The 27,956-nt window shown below is 37.2% G+C and overlaps 1 protein-coding gene across 2 annotated transcripts in view; it reads right to left on the bottom strand.

Annotated features, from left to right (window-relative positions):
• Nucleotides 1–18,271: 18,271 nt before the first annotated feature.
• The window catches only part of HOOK3 (hook microtubule tethering protein 3), a 93,055-nt gene continuing 83,370 nt past the window's right edge, over nt 18,272–27,956 (bottom strand). For both annotated transcript variants that reach the window (XM_056116869.1, XM_056116868.1), the window contains exons 20-22: nt 25,777–25,881; nt 25,539–25,610; nt 18,272–21,509 (exon numbers count right to left, since the gene is read on the bottom strand). In XM_056116869.1, the coding sequence (XP_055972844.1) occupies nt 21,369–21,509; nt 25,539–25,610; nt 25,777–25,881 (318 nt within the window). In that variant the 3' untranslated portion in view covers nt 18,272–21,368. The remainder of the gene's footprint in view (nt 21,510–25,538; nt 25,611–25,776; nt 25,882–27,956) is intronic.

Raw genomic sequence — 27,956 nt, forward strand, 5'->3', positions numbered from 1 at the left:
ACCAAAAACCAGGCTTCACTCCAGCCTTGGACAAAGAAACCAAGATTGGCCCCTGTGCCCAGGATGGAGGAAGCAGCTCTTTGGGTGTGTAGAATGAAGAAAAAAGCAGCAAGAAGCTAAACACTGATTGTAGGATAACATTGGTTTGTCCTTTCAGCCTTGCCACAGGGAGCTTAGGTTTATTGGATTACTCGCATCACAGTGCTCCTATTCCTGTGTTTATTTGTAACCCTTTTCTTTGTGGTTAATTACCTTTATCTCCTAATTACTCTGTTAACTTGTAAATTGAAGAAATAACTAAAAGGACAAAGAACCTCCAGCTACGAGCACATCTCTTTGATTCCACTATTCTTCCTGCATTAACATATGCCTCAGAGACCTGGACCCTACGAAAACAGGATGAGAACACTATTCGGGTCTCTCAAAGAGGAATCGAAAGAACTATGCTTGGAATATCACGATTCACTCAAATGAGAGATAGAATCCGGAGTTCTGATCTTCGTCAACGCTCAAGAATCAGGGACACTGTCTCATTTGCCAAGACATCAAAAATCAGATGGGCTGGACACGTAATGAGGTTTACAGACAACCGCTGGACTAGAGCCATTACTGATTGGATTCCATGAGACATCAAAAGATCACGTGGACACCCACCTATAAGATGGTCAAACTTCTTTGTCAAGACCCTAAATGATCGGTTTGAGGCTCTACATGTTCCTAAAACGAACAGATACCATTGGGCTACGCTAGCACGCAACCGGGATGAATGGAGACGTTACTGGCACCCGCTCGAATAAATCGATGAATAACGGGGATTAAGTGATTAAGTGAAGTGATTAACTTGTAAATATTGCTTTTCTCTTCTTCTTAAGCCCTTTGAATTCAGAGCAGTGTCCTTTTTGTATAGACACAGGATGCTATGCTTTTGTAACTTGCTGACTCCATATAATTTTCACTCCTGGGCATCTGTTCTCTCAACTTAAGCCTCAGTTGCCCTTACTTCCTAGATCCTCAAAAGCAGGGTCTTGATGAGGGACTGGATGGACCCAGGGCAAGCTGTGAGCTACCCTGGTATGGAAATGGGTCAGGCCAAAGCACCATAAAACTTAATTATAAGTTAAGAGCACGGTCATGGACAAATTCTGTCATGATCCAAAAAGTAACAACTAGATTAGGACCCTGCTAGGGTTAGGAAAGATTAATCTGGCCTGAGCAATGTAGTCTGAGATTTATAGTGAGATGTTTCCAGGAAAGCCACCTACATGCTTAATGTATCTCTTACTGTGTCCATACAAAATAACTAATATGAAGTAGAATTAAGATGTTAATTAAGTGATTGGACTAAGGAAAGGAGAAAAGTCCCTAAGTGGTATTTTGCCCTTGAGACTGATTGGAGATCATTTGATATGTTGATGTGCTACCTGACCTGGTAGTGTGGTAGCTACCCCCAATGGGGGGAGTTGGAGAGAGACTAGAGAGAGACTGAGGCAGCGAGTGGAAGTACAGAGACTAGCATGGAGTGCAGAAAGCTGAGCGGGAGAGACAGGAGGAGACGGGAATGAGGGGCAGTGTGAGACTAGAATGGGAGCTTAGTGAGACTAGAACAGACGCGTGGGGAGAATGGAATGAATGGCAACTGATCACGAACCAGCCTGGCCCTCGTTTCCTCCTTCGTCTGCCCATGGCATTGGCTGTCCTGGGTGAGGAAGCAGCGTGAGACCGCTGAACGTAGGCTGTGAGAGCCGCCTGGAGATTACACAATCAATGAAATACAAAATTAAATAACCATAATGAATAAGCCGATGAGGAGACTTTGTAAATAGAACAGATACATAACAAACTCCACAACTGTTTTATAGAAGAAATCAGAACTGCCCAAGCTCCAAAGTTGGGGATTACACCATCTAGCAATCACCACAAGTGTCTGTATTACTTGGGAAGGACAATGAAAGGGGGCTTCATTATTTCACAAGGTCTAAAGTAATAGGATTTGAATATATTATATCAGGTTACAGAATAGATTTTTTTCATTTTAAATTTTTAATTGAATCAGTGAGATACACAGTTACAAAGTTGCTTCTGTTTGATGATGGTGAAGAGGAAGAATGAGAAGGTATTGATGATGAAGGGAATTAGGATGAAGATGAGGGATAGTATAAAGAGGGGGATAGAAAGATGACTAATGAGACATTAAATGGATTCCAATCTAAGTATGATTTTTTTCCCAGCTCCTGGGATAAAGTTGCAGGTTTTTTCCTTCCTTTTTTGTCTGGTCACCTTATTTTTACTACTTTTTTTTCTTTTTGGTCACTCCTGGTGATGCTCAGAGGTTACTCCTGAGTTTGCACTCAGGAATTACCCCTAGATGTGCTTAGGGGACCATATGGGACAGTGGGGATTGAACCCGGGTCAGCTGCATGCAAGGGAAACGCCCTCTCCACTGAACTATCACTCCAGCCCCAATGTCGCCCTACTTTAGAGGTCTCTTTTTTTCTCCTTTAAATTATCGTTCTCGACTTAATTCAGGGAAAAATACTTTGAACAGTATATGGTGGCAAAAGAATCACTTTTTCTCTTCCACATTTTTATCCTTTGATGTCTCAACAAAAACTTTATGGAGTCAACACCACTGTGCTGTTGGAAAAAACAACTTTCTGCTCTCCTGTGCTCCTCTGTGTACTGCTCAGAGGTTACACCGTGTTTTTGTGTGAATATGGACACTTAGGAATTACCAACATTTATCTGTATACTTTATATTGTTTAAAAAGAGAAAAAATATTTAAAATGGGGGTTATAGTGAGGGCGAGGCCAAGATAGATGCCTCCAGTGACACAAACACAGAAAACACGTTGAAAAACCTCAACTGAACAGAAGGTTGCAGGAACAGAACATGAGTAGGTACTAGCGTGTATGTGACCAGTCTTGTTCAATTCCCAGAACCACACATGGACCTGAGCATATTGCCAAGAGTGGTGCTTGAGCAGAGGCAGGAGTTAAGCCCTGCACAATGTGGGATGTAACCTCTTGTCCAAAACAAAAAGAAAAAATACTGAACAGAGAACACCACCACGTGAAGGCTTTCAGTGAGAAAAATTCACTGGAGCAAACAGCACTCAGGGAACTCAACTCTGTGCAGCACTGGACACAGCAATTCCAGCACTGAGGAACACTTCCCTGGGTCTGGGAGGGCTGAAGCAGGCCATGAAAAACACAGTCAGGAAGTGTGTGCTTCTATGTTCTTCCTATGTCTGACACTCTATGGACACAGAATACTCACTAGAGAGGCGCTGCATGCAAAGGCAGCTGAATGCCCACACTCCCTGAGCAGCAAACAGAGAGTCTTCCTGATTTATGCAAGGCTGCAGGCACAGTGCCGCCCAAACAGGGTCTGTTCTGGATGCCTTGGCCCGTCCTACCCAGCCGGTCCTGCTGAGGTATTAAGTTTTTTCACAGAATCCAGTGTTGGGTTTTTAAATTTTTTTTTTTTTTCATTTCAATTTGGTCATGTTAGCACAGAGACTCCTAACAATTAAAAAAAAATCCCAACGAACTATTTCTTTGGCACTCAGGTTTACAAACTGTTATTCATAGGGATTCATATGTGAACTATGTCAGTACCACACTCACCCTTTAACTAGGTGTCCACTTCCCTCCTCCACTGCCCCAGGGTCCCTCATCCCACTTCAGCCACACCCACGGCAAGTTTCCCGCTGAAGCTTAGAATTCAGTTCTTGGTTTCTATTGCCTTTGAACTTTTGTTATTCCCCTATTCTGTTTCTTAATATATCACATATGAGAGATCATTCCGTGTCTGTCCTCCTTTTAACCTCACCCAGCATGACATTCTCCAGCTCCATCCATGTAGCAGTAAATTTTTTTTTCTTACAGTATTCCATTGTGTATATTTACCAAAGTTTCATTATCCAGTCACCTGATCTTGGACACTTACGTTGCTTCCAGACTTGGGCTGTTGTGAATATTGCTGCAGTGGAGAGGAATGCAGATAACCTTTCTAAATTGAGTTTTTTTGGGCCCCAGGGTAGATGTTCCAAAATGGAACTGCTGGTTCACACAGAAGTTCAATTACTAGTTGAATGGGAGTGTCCATAATATTTTCCAAAAATGTTGGGCTAAGTGACATTCCCACCAGAAGTGAATGATGGTCTTTTCCTCCTCATTCACATTAGCACTGGTTGGTTCTGATCTCTGTGATATGTGCCAGTTTCACTGGCATGAGATAGTGTCTTGTTGTTTTGAATTTCCCCGATGATAAGTGATAGAGCATTTTTTCATATATTGTACCCTGATACCAAAAAGCAGAGACATCACAAAAACAAACCAAAACAGGCCGCCTCCCAGTACTCCACACTCCTAGTGCCTGCAGCTACTCGATCTCCTGCGCCGGATCCCCAGGCATGGCCTGGGGCTTCTCCTCACCATGGCAGCAGCTTGGCACAGCACACTATACTTCATGTTTGGCGCCAAAGCTGATTGCGAGACCATTCTGAAAGGCCTGCAGTCCATTTTCCAGGAGCAGGGCATGAGAGAGTCAAAACCTAAAATACAAGGGGAAAAGTAAAAAGGCCCTGTGTCTGGCATATCGAATACTCTCGGTAGCTTGCCGGGCTCTCCGAGAGGGGCAGAGGAATCGAACTCGGGTCGGCCATGTGGGCTGCGTGCAAGGCAGACGCCCTACTCGCTGTGCTACAAGGGGAACAACATAAAACATACATCAGATTCTCTAAGTGAACTCTACAAGCAAGAAAGAAATGGAATAATATATTGGAGATACTGAATATTAAGAACCATACTCCATCTGCAAGACTGAAATGACCTCAGGCAAACAACTGCGGAAGATATTTTTCTGCATCTAAACTGGCTCTGCAATACTGAATGTTGCCCTATAAAAAAAATAGCTAATGACTAAAAACCTCATGGAAAAATAAAAACAAATGCCTTAATGGCAGTGATTTCTATCAATGCCAATGAAGTAAAGTCTCTAAAAAAGGGCAGAGAGTCACTAGATGGACCAGGACATAAAATTTAAACTGCTGCTTACAAGAACTATACTTGAACTCTCATGATAAATGGATTTTCAGTAAAAGGTTGGAAAAAAATCAAACAGGATAATGCTAAACTCAGAAAAGTGGGGACATACCAAATATTATCCAAGCTGAAGAAAGTAGTAAGAGACAAAAATCAATGTTATTTACTGGTCAAGGAAGCAAGAGATCAAGAGACTGTGGCTATTATCAATATATATGCACCGATGAAGAGGCAACCACATCTATAAAGCAAGTCCTTAGAAGAACACCAGGAATCAGCAATACAACGGTAGTGGAGACTTTATGGCTTTTTTTTGGGGGGTGGGTGGTCACACCTGGCAATGCTGGGGGACCATATGGGATGCTGGGAATGGAACCTGGGTCGGCAGCGTGCATGGCAAATGCTCTACCTGCTGAGCTATATCGCTCCAGCCCCCAGTAGTGGAGACTTTAAAACTCCACTACTGTCATTTGAGCAACCATCCAGAATATCCATAGTTACAAAACCAGACATTTTTCAGACCACATTTATTTTCAGGCCACAATTTGATGTAGCAAGAAAAGCTTTCTTTTTTAGCCATTAAAAGAAAGTTGGGAAAAGCGCTAACATTTGGAAACTGAGTAAGATGTTAAATAAAATTTATTTAGGTCGAAGAGAAAATCAGAAAAGAAAAACAGGCTTCTCAAATTGAATGAGAATGAAGACACAACTGTTAGACCCAACAGAAGCAGGAAAAGTTCATAGCAACATAGGCTTACACTAGGAAACAGGGAAAAGTTCAAATAGTCTAACCTTACAGCTTGAGAAATTAAACATAAAACAGGAACAATAAATATGTAACAAAATATAAGGGAGGAAATAAAACTTAGAGCAAAATTATGACACTAATTGACTGTGTAATTATTTTGGAAACACCAGGAACTAGTTTTTTCTTCAAAGAACTAGAAATTGAGTTTTCATATGAATCAGCAATTCCACTTCTTGAAATATACCCTAAGGGCCCCAAACAAAATGCAAAAAAAGACATTTGCACTTCTATGTCCATCACAGCACTATTCAGAACAGTCTAAACCTCGAAATAAAACAAGAACAGATTACTGGATAAAGAAATATGGGAGATGTGTGCATAAAGTAGATAAAGGACCAAACATGATAACCTCTCAGTGTCTGTATTGCAAACCATAATGCCCAAAAGTAGAGAGAGAGTATGGGGGATATTGTCTGCCATGGAGGCAGGGGGAAGGTGGGAAAGGGGGGTGTATGCTAGGGATATTGGTGGTGGGGAATGTGCACTGGTGGAGGGATGGGTGCTTTATCATTGTATGATTGTAACCCAAACATGAAAGCTTGTAACTATCTCATGGTGATTCAATAAAATTTAAAAAAGTATGGTACATATACTCGACAACGAAATATTACTTGACCATAAAAAAATGAAGTCATGCAATTTGCTCCTGTATGGATGGATCTGCAGGTATCCTGCTGAATGAAGTTGGAAGAAAAAAGACTGACAGAGAATGACCTTTCATATGCGGATTATAAAGAAACATAGTAGGGGAATAACAAATATTTAAAGGCAACAGAGCTGAAGAACATGAGGGCTGGTCTGCAGTAGAAAGCTAGGGGAGGAGGTCAGACAGGGTAGACACACTATGACAGTGAAAGGAAGTCATCACTCAGGAGGAGAGGATTCTAAAAGGTAGTTGTTATGTATGATGCCCTATTTAGTAATTCTGCAAATCACAGTGCCCAACATTTATTAAAAAAAGTCTTTGTTGACGAAGTCATGAAGTTTACATACAAGTGGTACTACATGGAAAGTATCATGTTAAGCGAAATGACTCAGAAAGAAAGGGATAGACATAGAAAGATTGCATTCATCTGGGGAACATAAAGTAACAAAATAGGAAACTAACACCCAAGTATGGCAGAGATTAGTATCAGGAATTTTACTCAATGACCCGGAGGACAACCACACATGTTAGGGGAAGGGGGAGCTCAGAAAGAGAAGGGAACACCAAATAATGGGTGTTGGGAGGATCCGCCCATGATGGGAGAGCATGCTGAGGGTAGACTGTCGACCAAGCATGATTGCCACTCAATGCCTCTTTTGCTGACCATGGCACTCAAAAGGAGAGAGGGAAATGCCCTGCCACAGAGGCAGGGTGGGATAGGGGCTGGGGGGGGGGAGGGGATGCTGGGATCCGAGGTGGTGGGAAATGCGCACTGGTGGAGGGATGGGTGTTTGATCATTGTATAATCGAAACCCAAGCACAAAAATGTGTAAGTCTACAACTGTACCTCATGGTGCCTCACTATTAAAAAATAAATTAAAAAAAAAAAAAAGAGTGGACAGGATAAGTACAAAAAAAAAAGTCTTTGTTGGGGCTGGAGTGATAGCACAGTGGGTAGGGCATTTGCCTTGCACGTGGCAGACCCAGGCTTGATTCCCAGCATCCCATATGGTCCCCTGAGCACCGCCAGGGATAATTCCTGAGTGCAGAGCCAGGAGTGACCCCTCTGCATCACTGGGTGTGATCCAAGAAGCCAAAAAAAAAAAAATAGTCTTTGTCATAGAGACAGGCTGGCGAATGGGAGGCAAACTGGGGATACTGGTAGAGGGCAGTAATACTGGTGAGGGGTTTGGTGTTAGAACACTGTATGCCTGAAACCCAACCATGAACAGATTTATAATTCATGGTGACTAAATAAAGAAAACAGAGTAGTGCTTCTGCCGTACAATGCCTGGCACTCCAGAGAGTTGCCCAAGCCCAAGAGGAACCCCTGAGCACCACTGGGTATGGCCCCCAAACAAAACAACAAACAACAAAAGAAATTAAGAAAACAATACAAAGGGAAAATAAAATCAGCTATTTTTTGGTTGTTGTTTTTAGCTTTGGATCATACCCAGAAATGCTCTGAGCTTACTCCAGGGTCACCATAATCACATGGAATTTATTCTAGGGATGCGAAGATGACTCAATATACACAAACAATTAATGTAATACTCTGTTTTAACACAAGAAATATAAAAGTCAGTTATCAAACCTGGTGGGGAGGGGTAGCAGGGAAGAAGCTCAGCTAGAAGAGATGTGAGTACAGTGGTGAAGGTCTTTGGTATCTTGGTGGTGATGACTGTAGTAAACTTGTAGTTTAATACCATAACTTTGAACATTATAACTTCTTAAATAAAAGTAAGAAATCATCTAATCATTTCAATAGATGCGGAGGCTTTTGACAAGATCCAATATCCACTCTTGTTTACAAAAAAACACCTTCAACCAAATAAAGATAGAATTAACATACCTCAAGACAGAAACAGTCTTATACTACAAACCCACAGCCAACATTTCACTCAACAACAAAAATCCTGAAAATCTTCCGTCTGTGCACACACAAGGCAAAGATGTTCTTTCACCTACAATTATTGGTAGTTTTGGAAATCCTTACTACAGCAATCATGCAAGGAAAAGAAACAGGGTCAGAGAAATAAAGGAGGAGTAAAGCATTTGTCTTGTATGAAACTAATCCCAATTTGATCCCAGAAACCACATATAGTTCCCTGAGCAGACACACAGGTATAAGCTCTGATCACAGCTGTGTATGGCCCAAAACTGAAAGGAAAAAGGAAAAAGAAAAAAACACAAAGGAAAAAAAACCAAAGCATCCATATTGGAAACAAAGTTAAACTACTACATTTCTTGTTTTTGGGTCACACCTGGCTCTGAATTCATAGAGCATTCCTGGTGCATGCAGGGGACCATACAGGGTGCTAGGGACCTAACTCGTGACAGCTGCATGCAAGGCAAGGGCCCTCCCGGCTAGGTTTTAATTATTTTCTTGGTGTTAACTTCACTTTCAATTTTACTTATTTTTTAATATAGGAGTACTGCTGGGGCTGGAGCAATGGCACAGAGGGTAGGGCATTTGCCTTGCATGCGGCAGACCTGGGTTCAATTTCCAGCATCTCATATGGTCCCCCGAGCACTGCCAAGAGTAATTCCCGAGTGCATGAGCCAGAAATAACCCCTGTGCATTGCCAGGTGTGACCCAAAAAAGAAAAAAAAAAGGAGCACTGCTTTTTTAACTTTTAGCTGATTATTTTAACATAATCAGTTCCATACAGTCACTACCACTACACATAGTATCAATGGAAATGTCAGCTAGATCTTTCTGTAAGTTCTTGAACTTATTTGACCTACTGCCCTTTCGGGGGTGGGGGGAGAGACCCTTTCCAACCTCACTTTCCACAGTTCACCTTTATCTTCTTCTTCTTCCTTTTTTTTTTTTTTTTTTGCGGCCAAATATGCTGTATTTCAATAATGGTAAGTCTGGGGATGGGGAAAAGAGCAACACATTTTGTCAGCGTCTAAATAGGAAATGGAGGATTTATGGCCTAAATAGGATACTTTAACAGAAATGCTACATCAAACAATAGAAACACTCTACTACTGATTCTTGCTATACTATTTGTGGTATGATTGCATCAAGTTAACATGAGAACTATACAAGGAGAGAAATCAGTTTTAACTATCATCCTTAAGAACATTGGATAATCAACTTACAAATATCAAGTGTCAGCCCAAGTATAAACAAAATCTCAGATACTGGAAAAACATGCATATTATTGACTTATAATAACCTTTAAATTGACACGATACAATCGGAAGTGTCAAAGAAAAGCAGATAATACTACCAATTATTACATGTTTATTACAGTTTAACAGCAGAGGAAAAAAACTAAATTGAATTTTTATACAAGTCTTTATTTACAATTTGTTTAACAACTGTACACTTTTGCAGTCTTGAAAACATTTTTGTACTTGAATGGGAAAATATAGCTTGACCAAATCTTAACTTTATTCTTCATATACATATACATATATTATATGCATACATATAAACACATACATAGAATACCATAACAAATTGGAAGTCTTGGTTAAATGAATTAGTATATCAAAAGGAAATACAAGATTTCAAAACAATTGAAAATTTGTCTTCTGGTGATTTCTTGAAGAATGTGATTTTAATGAAAATTCCTTGCGGAGTCTCTGTAACACCCAATTCACCACAAAAACAATGAGAAAATCCACCAATCTAACACATAGCAAATGGTGATAAGCTTGTAAATGAATTAATTCTGTTTGTAAAATGATGTTTAGAGTCCTATGTGGATTTGATTTTTAGATTACAATGACAAGAGAAATATTATAAAATTGTAAATTCAGTCAACCAGAAATAAGAATATACCTAGCAATATCCTTTTTTGCAAGGTAGTTAACTACACAATCAAATACGAAAATGACAACAATTCACAGATCAATAATACTTAAGACATGAGTATAAGGCTTTAGAGCTGGGACTGTAACCAAAACAACTCCAACCCCAATGTACTAAGGTGTTTTCCAGCTTAGTTGAAAAGTTTAAAAAATACTCTAGGGAAAACAAAAATCTCTTTCTACCCCCAAATCTTTGATAGGATTTATTCAAAATAAGGCAAATTATTAGATATGTTTGGATTCTACCACTGATTATACAATCTAGAAACTGAGTGTTAAAATGGTGGGAGAATTTCTAAAACATAAAAATTGCAAAATAAGATAAACATGAAAATTATTCTAAGTACAAAGCATTGTCTTATAACCTATAAAGAGTCAAGTTAGTGACAGCAATGATATTTTAGTGCATCTTAATTTTAAGAAACAAAGGCTATTAAAAAATAAGACAATTGTTAAAAATATTAAAAGTCTCCAAATCATTGACTGGCATGTGTACAGTCATTCCCTGTATTTATATTAAATTGTAATTTCCTATTTCAGCCATATTGAAAATTTCACTTAACACATCTGTAAAACACACATTAAACTGGAGTATCAAGAAAATAACAAAAGAAACTAAATCACACCATTAACGTACATGTACTTAAATGAATTTTTATTACAATTTGCCTAGAATTATTATTTTTTTTTTTTGTCACACAAGTGGTGCTCAGGACTTCCTCCTGTCTGTGTTCAGGAACCACTCCTGCAGGGCTCGGGGAAGCATATGGGATGGCTGGGACCATCCAGGGTTGGCGTGTAAAAGACAAGTGCACTACCATTGTACTATTGCTCTGGCCCTTGCTTGGAACATGACACTACTGGAAAATGTGCTGTTTGAAATAATTTAAAAGCTAATAAAAAAAGCATCTAACTTTCCAACATGATAAATTTAACAAAGTACCAAGCTTATTCAAACAACCAAGATTAGTTCCTTATTCTCACTAAAATCTTCAATGAACCATCAGTTATACATCTGCTTAGCTAAGTACTCTGGTAACCAGCAAAGTCTACTCAACACTGAGGTTAGATCGTATCATTGGTGGATCACACCTGGATGTCACTTTGAACACGCTGTACCATCAACTAGAATAAACTGCCATATAGTTGAAAATTAATTTGATTATTGAGAATTTCAAAAATTTTAATTTATATCTGTTGAAAGAAAACCAAAATTTCATATTACACTTTAGTTCTGCACTGACCAACAAAGTTACCAGTTGACAAGCTACACAAACTGCAGCACTGGTGTCAATGTGTTGATATTAAAAAAAAGTTTCACAAACTAATAATGAGAAAAAAAGTTTTCTTTTCTTTTTTTTTTTTTTTGCCGCACCCTGTGGTGCTGAGTCATGGGGTGTTGTTCCTGGCATTGCTCCTGCGGGAGCATCTGGTCCTGCCCCTCGAGCTATCTCCCCAGTCCTGAAAAAAACTTTTAACATAGGAAATCTGATTCATAATTTTTTTATTAAGTGCAGGAACTGACGATAACCAAGTTATTTGAGTCGTGATTTAAAGTGGAAAATAATCAAATGTACAATTTCTCTAGAAGCCGCAAGCAGCTCCATTTGCTTGAATCCTAGCCGGCCCCATTCAATGGGATTTTTCTCTTTCTCAGGTTTTCGCCCACACCTGTTGGTACTCTTGGCTCTGCATCCAGGGGTCACTAGTGGTGGGGCTTGGGAGACCAGCTGAGGTGCTTATAAGGCAAGTTCATGACCTTTTGTACTACCCTCAAATGTGATTTTATGCAGAGAAAAATTTACAGGGACAGAAACAAATAAAATGGCAACTTTCATTAGATCTATAGACATTTGGAAACAGAATAGGCTATGCTACTTTTGCTAATTTTCTCATTACTAATATGCTAACTTGTTAATTATTATTCATAAACAAACTCATCACATTCTATTTGATAGGTGTTAGATACTATATACTATCAATTTTAAAGGAGCTTTTTGTGAAAGGGAAAAAATGAAGACACTAAGTTATGATTTACGAAGTAATTTGTTTTATTTAAAAAATAATAGGCTGAGAATCTTTAAAAAATATATTGAAAACTTCAAAAAAGAGTGTTTTGTTTTCCCAAGGTCTTAGAAAAAGGCTGATAAGAATTTTAATAAGAAAAACAACTTTATATATGGTGGCAAAAATTACTAAGAGTTCTTATAAACAATACCCTTGTCTTTCATTTTTCTTTGGGCATTATAACAACCCTGTCAAGCATTTCTGCAATGAATAAAATGTCCTATATATGTGCTGTCAAAAATGCAAACTGCCCTCCATATGATTTCTAAGCAACTAAAATATGGCTGAATTTTAAACTATATTTAATTTTACTTTTGTTTCATTTATTTTTTGCCAAATTCAGAAGAGACTTTAAGATAATAGAAAGCAATGGAAAAAGAGTAGGAAGCCTCTAATGATGTAACAAGGCATCTCCCAAGTAGGATTCCTATATTTAATTTTAATTAAAGGCAGATTAGCAACTGTGTCTAGTTGCTACGAACTGGATAACGCAGGTCTACAATTTATTTTCATTTGGATTAACAAATCAGACTATTTTCCCAAAATAAGAAATTTAGAGGGGGATCGGTCCATTTGTCTGTGTGAGAGAGAGCAAGTGAGTGAGAGAGACAGAAAATATATGTGCTTAATTTTAATCTTTTCCTTTGGGAGGACAAAAGCAGCCCTTTGCTCCAGCATCAGCATCTTGACTTCAAGGTGCCTCTGTAGGTGATCTGCCCAAAGCAGGGCACATTCAGCAGAACAAGCTCAGAAAGAGCATGTCTGATTTTAAAACATAAAATAAAACAGAACTCTGGGAGAATAATATACAAAAAATATTCTAAAAATACTCTATTTTCTATTAACTTGTGTCAATGATTATATAACAAAAACAGCTCAGTAATTTTTGACTATAATTTAATATTCAAGTTACAAATTGAAGTCTTGACTCCTAAAAACAAACAAGCTGAAAACTTCTCTGTATTTGAATGTAAAAAAACATTCATGATGCGTATCTCCTGTAGCAGAACTAAGTATGTCTATGAAGTATTTTATCATCTTTTTTTTGTTTTGGGGTCACACCTGGCTGTGCCATACATAAAAAGGGATCATATGCTGTAGGATAACATAGCCTCAAGTAGTTTAAGTTTATTGGGTTGCTCCCATCACAGTGCTTCCTTTCCTGTGTTTATTTGTAACTTCTTTCTTTGTGCTCTGTTGACTTGTAAATATTGTTTTTCTCTTCTCCTTAAATTTTTTGTATAGTTTATTCAGAGTAATGTCCTTTTTGTATGGGCACAGGAAGACAGTAGCAAATGCTATGCTTTTGTTATGTGGGAGTTATTTGACTCAATGATATTTTCCTCCTGGGCATCTGTTCTCTTGATCTAAGCCTCAGCTACCCTTACTTCCTAGCACCCCCAAAAGCAGGGTCCTGACGAGGGACTGGAGGGACCCAGGGCAAGCGGTGAGTTATGTGCTACCCTGGCATTGAGATGGGCCTGGCCAAAGTGCCTTATGCTTAACTATATAGTTAAGAGCTTGGTCATGGACAATATGCAGTGCCAGGGAGTGAACTGCAGTTGGCTGTGTGCACGTACCTGGACTCTCTCTGATTTGTATTCTTTAGCATCTCATTTTCAAATTACCTCACTTGTACTTGGTACGAGTGAGGTAAGTTGGAAATTACTTCACAGTTCTTGGAATTGGGAAATTAGTTCACAGTTCTTGGAATTTAGCTTTCTTTCTCCCATCTTGGGAACAGACAATTCTGGAGAGACTATGAACATATTCTGATAAACCAGATTATTGACTTGTTAAAAATGCAACCCAGAAAATTAGTCTCTATTATGTTTACCTTTGAGAGGACCTGGCTCTGTTGCAAACTACCCATTAACCGGGATATCTTTCACATGGTTTTAGTGAGTACTCTAAAATAAGGACAAGAACTCTAGTAAAATAGGTATTCAGAAAATGCTACCAAAAGAGGAAAAATAATATTAGTAAAGTGCTGTGACTTTTTCAGTAAAGTATAAATAATAAATAAATGACTAGAAATAGTAAATAATATTGACAATTCTAAAAGTGATACATATAAAATAAACACACAACAGAATATACAGTCTGAGATACATACCAAGATCAAATGTGAATTCCTTTAACTTTACCATATGATACCCAAACTATTTTCCTTCAATAATTTAGAGCTCTCTGAAGTGAAAATGACTGTTCCCTACATACATCAGTGCCTCAACATCCTTTGATAGTCTTCTCTTTCACACTTTAAGATTGTTATTCTCATGATATATGATACTTTTAAAAAACTAAGTAGAAATAGTTTGTATTTGATAGTCCCATAAACCTAAAATTTTGAGGCCTTCTCTGTTGATTTTTGAAATCCTGGCTCTAATGGTAAAATTGTTTCTCTAAAGGAAACACACTTTACACTGACTGTTTTATTTCTTATCTTGAAAACAGCAAGAAAGCTCAGATCTGTTTTATGTTTTTTTAAGAGTGAAATGCACAGAAAAACATCAGCATCATCTTGTTTATCCTTAGACCTGTTTTTCAAGACAGACAAATATTTCAAGCCCCTCCTTCTAAATATCCTGTAAAGCAGAGGAAGAGGGAGGTAGATTTGAACACTGCTCCTTTTCCTCAGTAAAAAAGCTGGGGTAACAGCATTTAGTTTTCACTGTGGGCCCTCATTTGGTGAAAATCATCACTGTAAGCACCAAAATCAGAACCTGGTGGTAATGAATCAGATACACACATTTTCCTTGAATACATTAATTAAAAAACCTCAAAAGCTTGCTTGCACTTCCCTTCCTCTGCGCCTGTGGCAAGCTTCCAACCATAGGCCCATCCTCCAAAACATAATGCATAAAAAATTGGAAATGGTGGTGGAAAGGTTTAATGGTAGTAGGATTGGTGTTGGAATAGTGAATGTAATGAATCGGGAATAACTATAAAAATTTAAAAAAAAAGAGGGAGAAGGGGAGGTAGCAGGGTAGGAGGATGGAGGTGGGGATGGGAGAAGAAGAGAGAGAGAGAGAGAGAGAGAGAGAGAGAGAGAGAGAGAGAGAGAGAGAGAGAGAATGACCCATAGAGAGGCAGGCTAGGGGCGGTGGCAGGAGGGAAACTGGGGACATTGGTGGTAGGAAATGTACACCAGTGAAGGTAAAGGTGTTGGAACACTGTATGACTGAAACCCAATCAGAACAACTTTGTAACTGTGTATCTCAGGGTGCTTCAATAAAACAAACAAACAAACAACAGCAAAACACTCCTTTCTTAAAATGACATTTGATTTTCTGTAGCAGTAGGCTCTCATTTGATTTCAATTTCATCTTTAGACCCTAAATCAGAGCCCAAAGCTTGTGTAACAGATAAAAAGTTCTTCTTGAATATGTTTAAAAAGAAAAAAAAAGTCAACCAACCCAATACTGTTCTTTCTTTAATCTTAAACAAAATTTATATAGGGTTACTATGTATAATTACAGGGGACATACTATTCATACTATGTCTAGTAAAATACATAAACAGCTTGTCTACAAAACTGTTAGAAGGCCAGTAGTGCTTTTCAGCACCCACAGAATTCTGGCCATCATACTGAATCACTGTATTCTCTCTTCTCTCCCTTTTTGGGGCTTACCTGCTGGGGCCTAGTGGCTAATCCCAGATCAGTACTCAGTAATGTGCAATTCTGGGAGTGAACCTAGGGCTTTGCATGCAAAAAATGTGTTCCAGCCCTCTGAGCTATTTCCCTGTTGCAACTGTATTTTTAATGGCCTTAAATCGCTATCTTAAAAATGGCTTAATAATTAAAAAAGTAAAGTAAGTAAAAGAAAATAGATGCTTTCTCTTAAAAAATAAAAAATATAGCTAGTATTATATGACTAGTTAGTGCCCTTTTAAGGGCGGAACAGAATATAAATCATACTTTTATCTACCATCTCTTACTGAACAATATGCTATCTTAAATATTGAGATTTTTGTGTTATCTATTACTATTACATTAGGAATATTTGTTAAAGCAGTTAAGCTTTAATAGTATCAGTACTTTTTTTTGATAAATATTTGTTGTAATCAGGTTATTTCTTACTCTGATCCTCCATTCTACTCTCACAGAATGGATCTGCATAACATCCTTCTGTTACTTTTTTCAGATTTCAATGCTCATTTATATATAGCATACAAACCTAGTCTTATGAATATTAATAGAAGCATATGAAAACAGAAAAAATACTGATGATGTCATAGTATTGATGATATACATTAGAAAACATTTATAGATACTGTCCCTGCTCCCAACTGCCAAACTCATACACCAAATTATTAGTTTCATCTTTTGTTTCTCAAACTAATGTCCCATCTCTAGGATTTTTCAGTGCAATTCCAAGAATAGAAGCATATTTCTGTTTCAAGATAAAAATTAAATAAATTTGAAAAAGTTTTTATGCTCATAAAGATACATGTAGGTTAAAGTCAAATAATTTTTTAAAAGTTTTTATAAAGATATGTGGAATGGTTTAATAAAGGTTTAAAAACAAAATAACAGGTGTATACTTCTAAAGAATATGATCAGTGATTTAAAAGACGTGGTGTCATCACAGTCGTGCTGCTCTGCATTAAGAAAACAAGAAGCTAAACACTGGTACATCCAATGACTTAGAAACGAAGGGGAATAGAAATGAGCTGTGTCAGCAGCAAATTATTTTATGCATTTTAAGTTTCTGAGAATTAAACAGTACTTATAAAACTGAAAGATAAAACCATTGTGCTGAAATTACGTAGAGTTAAAAATTTTAAATTAAAGGAATGTTCAAATATGCTTTAGACAAAGTAAAAACTTGAACGACAGTTGGGACCAGGGAGATAGTATAGTGGGTAGGGCACTGGCCTTGCATGTGGTTGACCCGGGTTTGATCTCAGCATTATGGTCCCCTGAGCACCACCAGGAGTAATTTCTGAGTGCAGAATCAGGAGTAACCACTGAGCATTGCCAGGTGTGACCTGGTCAGGTTTTTGTTATGTAAACTAAAGTCAAAAAGCCAAAAAAAAAAAAATTGAATGACAGAGTCACACTAAGAATATCCTACCTCAGTTAAAATGATATAGGGGGCTGGAGCAATAGCACAGAGGGTAAGGTGTTTGCCTTGCATGCGGCCGACCCAGGTTCAATTCCCAGCATCCCATATGGTCCCCTGAGCACCGTCAGGAGTAATTCCTGAGTGCATGAGCCAGGAGTAGCCCCTGTGCATTGCCGAAGTGACCAAAAAACAAAAAAAACAAACCAAAACAAAAAAAACAAAAACCTATGATATACTTATATATATGAAAAGACTTACAAAGCAGCTCTGAAACTGCATTCTCAATGTAACGAAACAGGAAGCAACCAAAATAAGCTGACATTTTAAGGTGATAGAAAAAGATATTATCTTTATAGTGGAAAACCCACTGCAGCTATAAAAAGGGAAAAATAAACATGCTAAAATAATGTTTGAAGACTTTGTACAGTATGCAGTATACATGTTAATGCTAATTTAGGCTAACAGCTTTCATTGCTAAGAAGTACAATATGTTATCAGCTCAAGTAGCCACTCAGAGGCAGAGGATTGGGATAAAGATTGATACATAGTGCTATATTAAAAAGATGAATGCTTGATAAAAAGCAAAGATACTGAATTTGCTTAAAAGAATATATACATACATATAAATACATATGTATATACACACACGATATTTTTGGTTCTTCGATCACACCCATCTGTGCTCAGGGCTTACTCTCTGGTCCTGTGCTCAGGGATCACTCCTGGCAGGGCTCTGAAGATCATATGGGATACCTGGGATCAAACCCGTGTCAACCTTTTGCAAGGCAAATGCTGTACTATCACTCAGGTCACTAAAAAGATACGTTTTATTAATTCTTCCTAACTCATCTTTAACTTATCTCTTATTGTTGACCTAACAAAAGAAATAAACGTATTGATGTTTCTGACCTGGTAACATTTGGCTTAATTTTATACAATTGAGTTTTTGTTATGTAAACTAAAGAAATAAGAACATCTCAACATTACAGAGGTCATTACCCTTTATCTTAAAATTTCATCAAGCCAACTTTACCTGGCTTGGAATATCTAAGAGAAACATTTCAACCTAGATTGATTTCGGAACACCGGCCTTTTATTTAGGTAGTTCTTTATATTAGATATGATCAAGTAATTAGATAATTGATTAAAATGATGAAGTTTTTGAAAGGGCTTTTAAGATAAATCCAACTATATTATTTATTCTTATTTTTAGAAGTGGTAAAATGCTATTTGCTTGGACTTCCCCCTGTTACAAATGTCTTAGATATGGACTACATATATGGGATGGACTCATCTGAAATATGAACTCAGATACAAGATGCTTCAATATTCTTTAATTATTTACTTGGTAATTTCATACCCTGGTTAGAAGCAAAACAGGAAATAAACTTTCTGCTTATGAGGCTCTGGATGCTGGGGTGGTGGGTCACACCAAACTAAAGCAGTGACACTCTATTCACTGTACTGCTAGCAAGAACCAGGGTCGCTGTCCAAGAGAATCATGGGTTTGATAATGGTACTGGGTACAGGGGCTTGAGAAAACAGCACAGCATTGAGCTCACATTCAGACGAAAACACCTGATGCCTTTCCACTCCCAGACAACCTTCCTAAGAAATCACTGATTACTGGAGAAAGAGATTTTATAAGTCTTGTCCAAAGTTGTGCAAGGGAGCAGGTCTTTTTTTGTAGTTACATCTACTTTTAATTCAAATTTTTACTTTTAAATGACAGAATGTTTAAAAACAGAATTTCTTTTATGTAATAAAAATAATTTACTACACCTTAATGGCATAGTGAAAGAGAATGAATATTATGAATGTAAATACTACAAGTAGAGCATGCAACAGATACTTAAGAAAATGTCCTAAAAACGTAGCATCTTTCTAACCCAATTAGAGAATATATCTGCTTTACAACGATGAATTTCAATTAGTTGAACCCTAATATTTTAAGATATTTGTGGAATAGGAGGAGGGGTAAGAGCCATCCTAGTTTTTAATCTTTTATGTCAAATATTTTTATGTTGACTAGGTCTACCTAGTTCTGAAACCCCACAATGCATTTTACTCTCATAGTTTTCTTCATTATTACTGGAGTATGGATATCAATTCATACTACATTCAGGTATTTGTAGTTAATGCAAAGTATCAGCACAATGTATGGAATTATTTCTGTGCATATTCTAATACCTTTCAAGTGCAATTTTTGAAACAAAAATACTAATTTTTAGGTCAAATTTCTTATAAAAAAAGAAAATAACTTAAAAACCTAACACTTCAATACAGTTTCTGAAAATTCACGATTACATTTTGCTTGACCTAAAGTTAGTGTTTTGTATTTACTTATTTTGGTTTTGGGGCCACACCCAGCAGTGTTCTGAGATTATTCCTGGCTCTGTGTTCAAAGATCACTTCTGGCAGTGCTTAGGGTACCATATGAGGGTGCCAAGAATTGAACCTGGGTTGGGCATATGTAGGCCTTACCGCTGAACTATTTTTCCGCCTCCCTACTCAACTATACTTAATATACATAGCACAATGAAACATGAACTTCTGAATAGCAAGTACATGAAATAAAATTTACTCTTATTAAATGACCTTTCTAAAACAAATGAAAAAATTGACCTAATTTCAGTGGTTTATTTGCTGTTAAATGATGGACAAGAAAAAAGCTGCAGGAAACTAAATATCATTTGAATCAATGAGACTTCGGCAGCGCCTTTTCATTTTTCAAATAAGTGATATTTTGCATTAATATAGCACCTTTGTAGTCATGTTGTCAAAATGCTTTACAATCATTATTGACAGGCATTCCTCATGGTTTACAATCTGACAACAAATCTAAGCACTCTGCGGTAACCAAATACCCAAGACAATCTGTTCAGTAACAGATTCTTGAACTAGTATATAGAATCAGGAAAAATATGTGAAAGATATAACATAATATATGACCTAGCTGACTGATACTAAAATTATAACTATGAAGAACTATTAAGAAACATAGCAATGTAACAAGGTGCATGTCTAGAAGAAACTGCCTCAAAATTACTTGTGAGTATATGAAGGGCAGATCTTTCAGATGGGAGGGTAATTCAATACTCTTTCAGTTACATTACCAAAACCAGGTCCCTGGTTACAGTGAGATTTCAAAAGAATAAAGATTAGTATAGTCTAATTTTTTGAAACGTAATTTTCTTCCGAATAACATAACCAATACACTAAATTCTGCTAGCCAACAAGATAGGAGGAAATAATGAAACTCTGTATTTATGTTTTAAAAAGTTTCCAAATCTTCAGATAGACTTGATTTCCTATAAAAAAATGTGAAAACTCATTTTCTACTATCAGGTGCTTTGCACAAGATTTGATTAGCACCTCCGCCAATGTATACATCTTTGCTAAAAGTGCACTTGCCAACCATTTAGATAGTAAATATGCAAGTTATTTGAAGTGCATTTGGAAAAACAATCAAAAACACATCATAATGAATACATCATAAAAAGATTAATTCCCTTTCAACAAAGACATTCTTATAAAGCATGGTAACACAGAGCACAATAAAGAATATAAATTGTGTATCAATTGTTGGCAGAAAATCTAATTCATTACAAAGCCTACACCATTGGGGAAAACATTTCATATAAAGAAAAGTACTATTATACAACACTTTTAATTGGGCATTTAAAAAATTTTGGCACATTAAAGGAACTGAAAGGTCTACAAAATAAAAGACCAAGAAATGAAAACATGGATACAGGAGAAAGTCCTCAAGGAGAAATAACTAAATTTTAACATAAAATAGAAACAAAATATAAGCTGGCTGAATTTTCCGAAATGTTGGTGTATGTAACAGAAGTATGCTTTGAATGTAGGGTGTTTTAACTCTAACAGTAACACTTGTCTACCTTGCTGTGGCTGGTTGAACATGGCCTGGGTAAGATCTTCTGGTGCTGGTTGCCTGTCTTTGCCTAGCCAGAAATGACTGCCCTGAACCTGTACTAGCAAGTCTATCTTCAGCTGCTTTTTTATGCAGAGTCATCCCCTGCAACACAGAAAAAGAAAAGTAATCAATGAAAAATAATGGAATAGCCCACAAAGGAAATTCCATCATGCAGAATTTAATTATGAGAGGGTACAATTACGAACGTCCTTCTGTTCATTATAGATTAAAATCCTTTATTTTAATTCAAGCAATTAGGTAGAAATCTTCCTCTGGAAAAGGGCTTAATTCTGTGAATTTATAGTATTCCCAAACAAAAAATTTTTGGTATATATTACCCATACTCAATCATACATATTTCCCTTTCAAATCAAACACTGATTTTTCCAAGAAAAAAAATGTGTCACTGATTAGTATCTGTTGATTCAAAGAACTTATTGAACATGGAAAAACATAAAAGCACTTGTTTGTAAGATGGACAGCCACATTAGGTATAATACATACCATTATGTGTTTTCTTCACTCCATATGAACCTGGATTCTCGAAAAACTAGGAAATAATCCTAAGAGCTCCCCAAGAGGGCCCAACTGAGAGCAGGGGCTCCTCCTTGGAAGACAGCCTACTAGCTTAGAAAGAAGGGGTCTGATGCTGAGCCAGAGCACCTTAACTGGAGAGAAGAAATCTGGGGGTATGAGGTGGGGGGAGTTCTACAAATAAAGAAAAATGTGTCTCTCTGGCTACAATTAAATGAGTACTTAACAAGTTAGTGAAGAAGCCTAGCTGGAAAAACATTATGAATGACTGGATACAAGTAAACTGACAGAAGAAAAAGGACACTGGTCAAAAGGATGAAGTGATCAATGGGAATATTAGGCAGGAGAGAGAGGAAGATAAGTCACTCTGTGAAAGAAAAATGACTTTCCCAGATGAACTGGATGAATGGGCAGAAGACTGAAAAACACATCATTCAAGCACTAGAGCTTAGCTTCTCAAAAAAATATTGGTAATGGCTTTGATTCTCAGACAGAATTTCAATCATATGTATCCTACTATTTATACAATAATTCCTTCATTTCTCAACAAGAAAGTCCAGAACATGTTTTTCACTCAATTTGAGATTAAAGCACTTAAGAATTTGAATAAAATGTCAAACTTTATAAAATGTAAAATATTATTATACACGTGTTCTTAGTGACAAATACTGAAATTTAAATTTTACTTAAAATATACTAATGTATCTTCAAACCATTTTTTTTATTATTATTTTTTTCTCTTTGGGTTTGCACCCAGCAATGCACAGAAGTTACTCCTGGCTCATGCACTCAGGAATTACTCCTGACGGTGCTCAGGGGACCATATGGGATGGTGGGAATTGAACCCAGGTCGGCCATGTGCATGGCAAATGCCCTACCCGGTGTGCTATCGATCCATCCCCATCTTCAAACTACTTAAATTCCTCATGAAGTTTTAAGACCATTTAAGTTCATCACAATGCTCTTGGATACCTAAAACAAAATCCCAGAACTTTCAAATGTCATTTCCATTTTGGCTGTTTTGAGATGAAAAACTTTATGAACATAAGTATGAGGCCATTACCACCTAAGAACTGAACAGAACTTATTAGCTTACATGAATTTTATTCTCTGGGGAGAATACTGCCACTTTATTCTCTGGGGAGCTGAAAATAAGGACTACTATTTAATACTATATTTAAAATAAATATGGTTTCAAAAGAAATATAACTGTGAACTCATAAAAATCAATAAAGAATACTAACATTGCTAATAGAAGGGAAGAATTTGAAGACTAAAACACTAACCTTTAAGGAGGTAAAAAGAGGACACAAAATTGGTATAATCGAGATTAGTTCTTAAGAACTTCCTTAAATACATGTATTCTTTTCTCTATTTAAAATTTTTCATTTTCAGAAATCTGTATTTAATAAAAACAGTACTTGAAGCCCAACATCAATTCCTTTCTTGTTTTTAAAATTTGAAATGTCTTAAAAACATAACTTTAATCACCAAATATATTCATCCATCACATAATGGAAGATATGTTCCGAGAAATGTATCATTAGGTGATATTTTTCATTGTGATAACATTATAATGTGCAATTATATGAACCTAAATGGTATAGCCAACTATATACATCTAGGATATGTGGTATAATTTATTGATCACACTCAAAAATGTGGTCCATTGTTAACAGTTTTTTTTGTTTTTTTGCTTTGTGGGTCACACTGGGCGATGCACAAGGGTTATTCCTGGCTCATGCACTCAGGAATTACTCCTGGCAGTGTTCGGGGGAACATATTGGATGCTGGGAATCGATCCTGGGTTGGCCACGTACAAAGCAAACACTCTGCCCGCTGTGCTACTGCTTCAGCCTCCCCCAATTGAAACATCTTTAAGAGATGCGTAACTCTGTGACCAAATTACAAAGTGTTTACATTTTTTGTCTTTTAAAAATTATCATCAAATTTGGGGCCAGAGCAATAGGACAGATGATAGGACATTAGTCTTGCACGTTGCCAACTGGGTTTGATCCCCAGTATTCCATATGGTCTCCCAGAACCGCAAGGAGTGATTCATGAGTGCAGACTCAGGAGTAACCCCTGAGCATCGCTGTGTGTGACACAAAAAGTCACCCACCCAAATTATCATTAATTTTGTTATTGATTTATCAGTTAATAACACTGAGAGGCCTGGGGCAAAGATTATAACTGAGACAAACACTGATACCATGATAGCACTCTTCAATGACACAATCAGAGGTCAGGGATAAAAAAGAAAAAATGTGTATCAAAGAATATTTTTTAAGCTCTGCATTTTTCAAAATTCAGTTCTTTATAGGTTTATGTCCAGAAAAATCCTACTGAAGCCCAGAATGTTGATCATCATTTATTTCCCCCTGCATTTTATATATATATTGGCTTTTAGGCCATACTGGGAGGTACTCAGGGCTGACTCCCAGCTCTGTGTTCAATGGTCATCCCTGCAGGTGCTCAGGGGATTAGTTCAGAATTGCTTGCATACAAGCAAGCAGCTTGACCCCTGTAATATCTCTCAAGCCTGAATGATTTCCTTTTTGTTTTGGGGCTGTGCTCGGGGCATACTCCTGGCTCTGTGCTCAGGAGACCATATGTGGTGCTAGAAACTGAACCAGCTGCATGCAAGGCAAGTAAGTGCTTAACCCGTTCTATCTCTCCATCTCCGTTTTTTTGTTTGTTTGTCTGTTTCTGGGTCATGCATAGTGTCCAGGGCTTGGCCCTGGCTCTGTCATCTGGGACCAATCCTGACAGTGCTCAGGACTACATGGGTTGGCCATGGACAAGGCAAGAGTCATAACTCTATACTATCTATTCAGCCCCTCTCTGCTATTTTATAGTTTTAATACTCTAATTTATATAGTTATGTACTATAACTATACTTTTATAGTTTTTTTTTGGTCTCTGCATGTATTGGAAAATTCTATTTAAAAACCTCCAGTGAGGGCGATAATTAGGGAAAGGCCACTAGGACAACGGTGGAGGGAAACAGTGCCTGCCACATAGGCAGGCAGGGGAGCTAGAGGGAAACTGCAGAAACTGGAGAAGGTAGTGGACACTGATGGAGGGATTGGTGTTGGAACACTGTATGCCTGAAACTTAATAATAAATAACTTCGTAACTTTGTAATTCATGCTGACTGAAAATTAAAAAGTTATAAATAAACACCAACCTCCAGTGATTCAGGGTTTAATCCATGAACATTTTCAAAAATTTAAGATATTTAAACTTTTCTCATCTGAAGTATTACTCCAAATAAGAATCCAAAGCTATTATATCTTTGTTGAGGTATAATTGAATTCACTTCCCCTGGAAATGAAATAGTTCTAAGGGACAAAAATCAAACTACCAATCATCTCTCAGTCCCTTAGAGATAATCCTGTGTTCAAAATGCCCTAAACCTGATCATGTTGTTTTTTCAATCTCTGATTTTCAATCTTAAAGTCAGCAGTAAGACTTTGTTAGTGTGTTAGACTAGCAATTACTTTCAGATTCATTTTGTAAAATTATTTTTACAGTAAAGGAAAAATGTTACATTCACTAAATTTTATAATAGGATTTAAAGAGTTATTTTCTTACCATATTATACCAGGCACTGACAATGTACTTCTCCTCCATCTCTCTTTGATTCTTTGTTTTCTCATATTCCTTCTAAAAGTCAAGCAGAGAAAAACATATTTAAGATGAAAAACTGTCACTAAATCAATAATTCTTTCTAGAAAGTCATTAAAGTTCCAAAATCCTGGGTACAAATGTACAGAGCAAAGTTCTGAGGAATAATAAAAAATAAAATACTATTTAGTGTACACTAAGTTACCTCTAATGAATGGAAAAGGCGATCTCTTTCCTGGAGTTGATTTTTAAGAGCTTGTATTTCTGGTGCTGCTCCTTGATTCTGTTTAGGATCTAGAGTACGGATAACCTGCAAAAATCAATGAAATATGTGTGTGTATATATATATATATTTTTTTTTTTTTGGATCACACCCGGCGGAGCACAGGGGTTACTCCTGGCTCTACACTCAGGAATTACTCCTGGCGGCGCTCATATGGGATGCTGGGAATAGAACCAGAGTCGGCCGCGTGCAAGGCAAACGCCCTACCCGCTGTGCTATTACTCCAGCCCCAGTAAAATATTTTTAAAGTATGTAACATCTGTTATCAGAGTTATTTTAATAATCCCAAAGGAAAAACCTAATAGGAGTAAAAAGCTATCTTAAAAGGATATTTTAAAAATAAAATACATTAAATATTCAATTTTAACTTCTAATTTATATAAGACTTAATTATAAGAAGAAATTCTGGCTTAAAATAAATAAATACTAATAGACACTACTGTTAATAATAGCCATACTGTCTTTGCTTTTTCTGATTTGGGTTGGTAAGCCCTTTCTACCTATGTAAGGAGTTGGTCTAAAGGGTTTACAAGTCATCACTGTGGTCCATTTCCTTTGCCTATGGTCTGATTTATACATGGACATGTAAATATAATTCTAACCAGTGAATCAGAGGCCTTTGATTTTTTTACTAAAAATCGTTTACTTTTACTATAAAGACGATACCCATAGAATAAAACTTGAGAACAAAATAGTAAAACTTAAAAAAGTTAAAACTTTAACTTAGATTCATTACTACTGTAATAACATGCTAAATTTTCTCTTGCTGCACAACATGCACTGGAATATTTTTTTTTATTGAATCACAGTGAGATACAGTTACAAAGCTTTCATGATTAAATTTCAGTCATAAAATGATTGAACACCCATCTCTCCACCAGTGTACATTTCCATCACCAATGATACATCACCCAGTATCTCTCCCGCCACTCCCCACCCTACCCACTGACTCTATGGCAGACAATTTCCTTCTCTCTCTCTCTCTCTCTCTCTCTCTCTCTCTCTCTCTCTCTACTTATGGGCATTACGGTTCATAATACAAATACTGAGAGGTGATCATGTTTGGTCCTTTGTCTACTTTAAGAACACATCTCTGATCCTGAGTGATCCCTTGGAGATACAGTGGAATATTTTTTTTTCTTTGCTGGTGGCCAACAGTTATTTATTTAATTTATTTATTTTTATTAGTGAGGTACAGTTGTACACTTACAAATTTTTGTGCTTGGGCTTCAGTTATACAATGATTGAGTCCCATCTGTCCACCAGTGCCCTTTCTCCACCACCAATGATCCCACTACCCCTCCCCCCCACCCCCACAGTGGACTATTTTAAAATAATTTGTAGATCTTATGACACAAAACCCTTCATTACTTCAATGTATATGTCCTTTCACTAAGTACTTTCTCTAACTTTATCAAATATCATCATCATTATCATAGTAAAGAAAATAAACAATTCTATAAATCATCACTATTTAGTCCAAGTCCACAAATCCACAGGAGTGTCCAAATGTTTTTTCACCCTAACCAGGACCCAATTAGAGTACTGGGTTTGGTCCTTCGATCTGTGGTCCCTCTTCATAGATTACTTTAGTTTTTCAAAACACAATACTTGCTTTTCCCCCAACTCTGGATTTATCTGATGATTTCCAAAAACTTTTATTCAACTTGTTTCAGAATCTAATTTTCCTAAGAATTAAAAGTCAGGTTAGAATCTATCTTTTTTTGTTGTTTTTGTGCCATACTTGAGACTTATTCCTCATTTGCACTTAGGGATGGCTCCTGGTGGAGCTCCAGGAACCATGCTGGGAGGTAGTAGGATTAAATTCAGGTCGGGCAAGTGCAAGGTGAATGCCCTACACAGTGTACTCTGGCCCGAGAACTAGCTTCTTAAAACTCTGGCTGCAACCTCAAATGGGGTTGGATAACTGCATGTGGGGGGGTCATAAAAATTGTGTTTTACAATAAAACTTTGATTTATTACCAACAAATGTTTGACTTGCATACCAATTTTGTATACCTGGGATTATGTAAATTATGGAAAAATGTCTCAGGCAAACAGCGGTTAAGGCATTTGCCTTGCATGTGGCCAACATGGCCGAG

The sequence above is a fragment of the Sorex fumeus genome, unplaced genomic scaffold (genome assembly GCF_029834395.1).
Source record: "Sorex fumeus unplaced genomic scaffold, SorFum_2.1 ptg000033l, whole genome shotgun sequence".
Lineage (NCBI taxonomy): Eukaryota > Metazoa > Chordata > Mammalia > Eulipotyphla > Soricidae > Sorex > Sorex fumeus.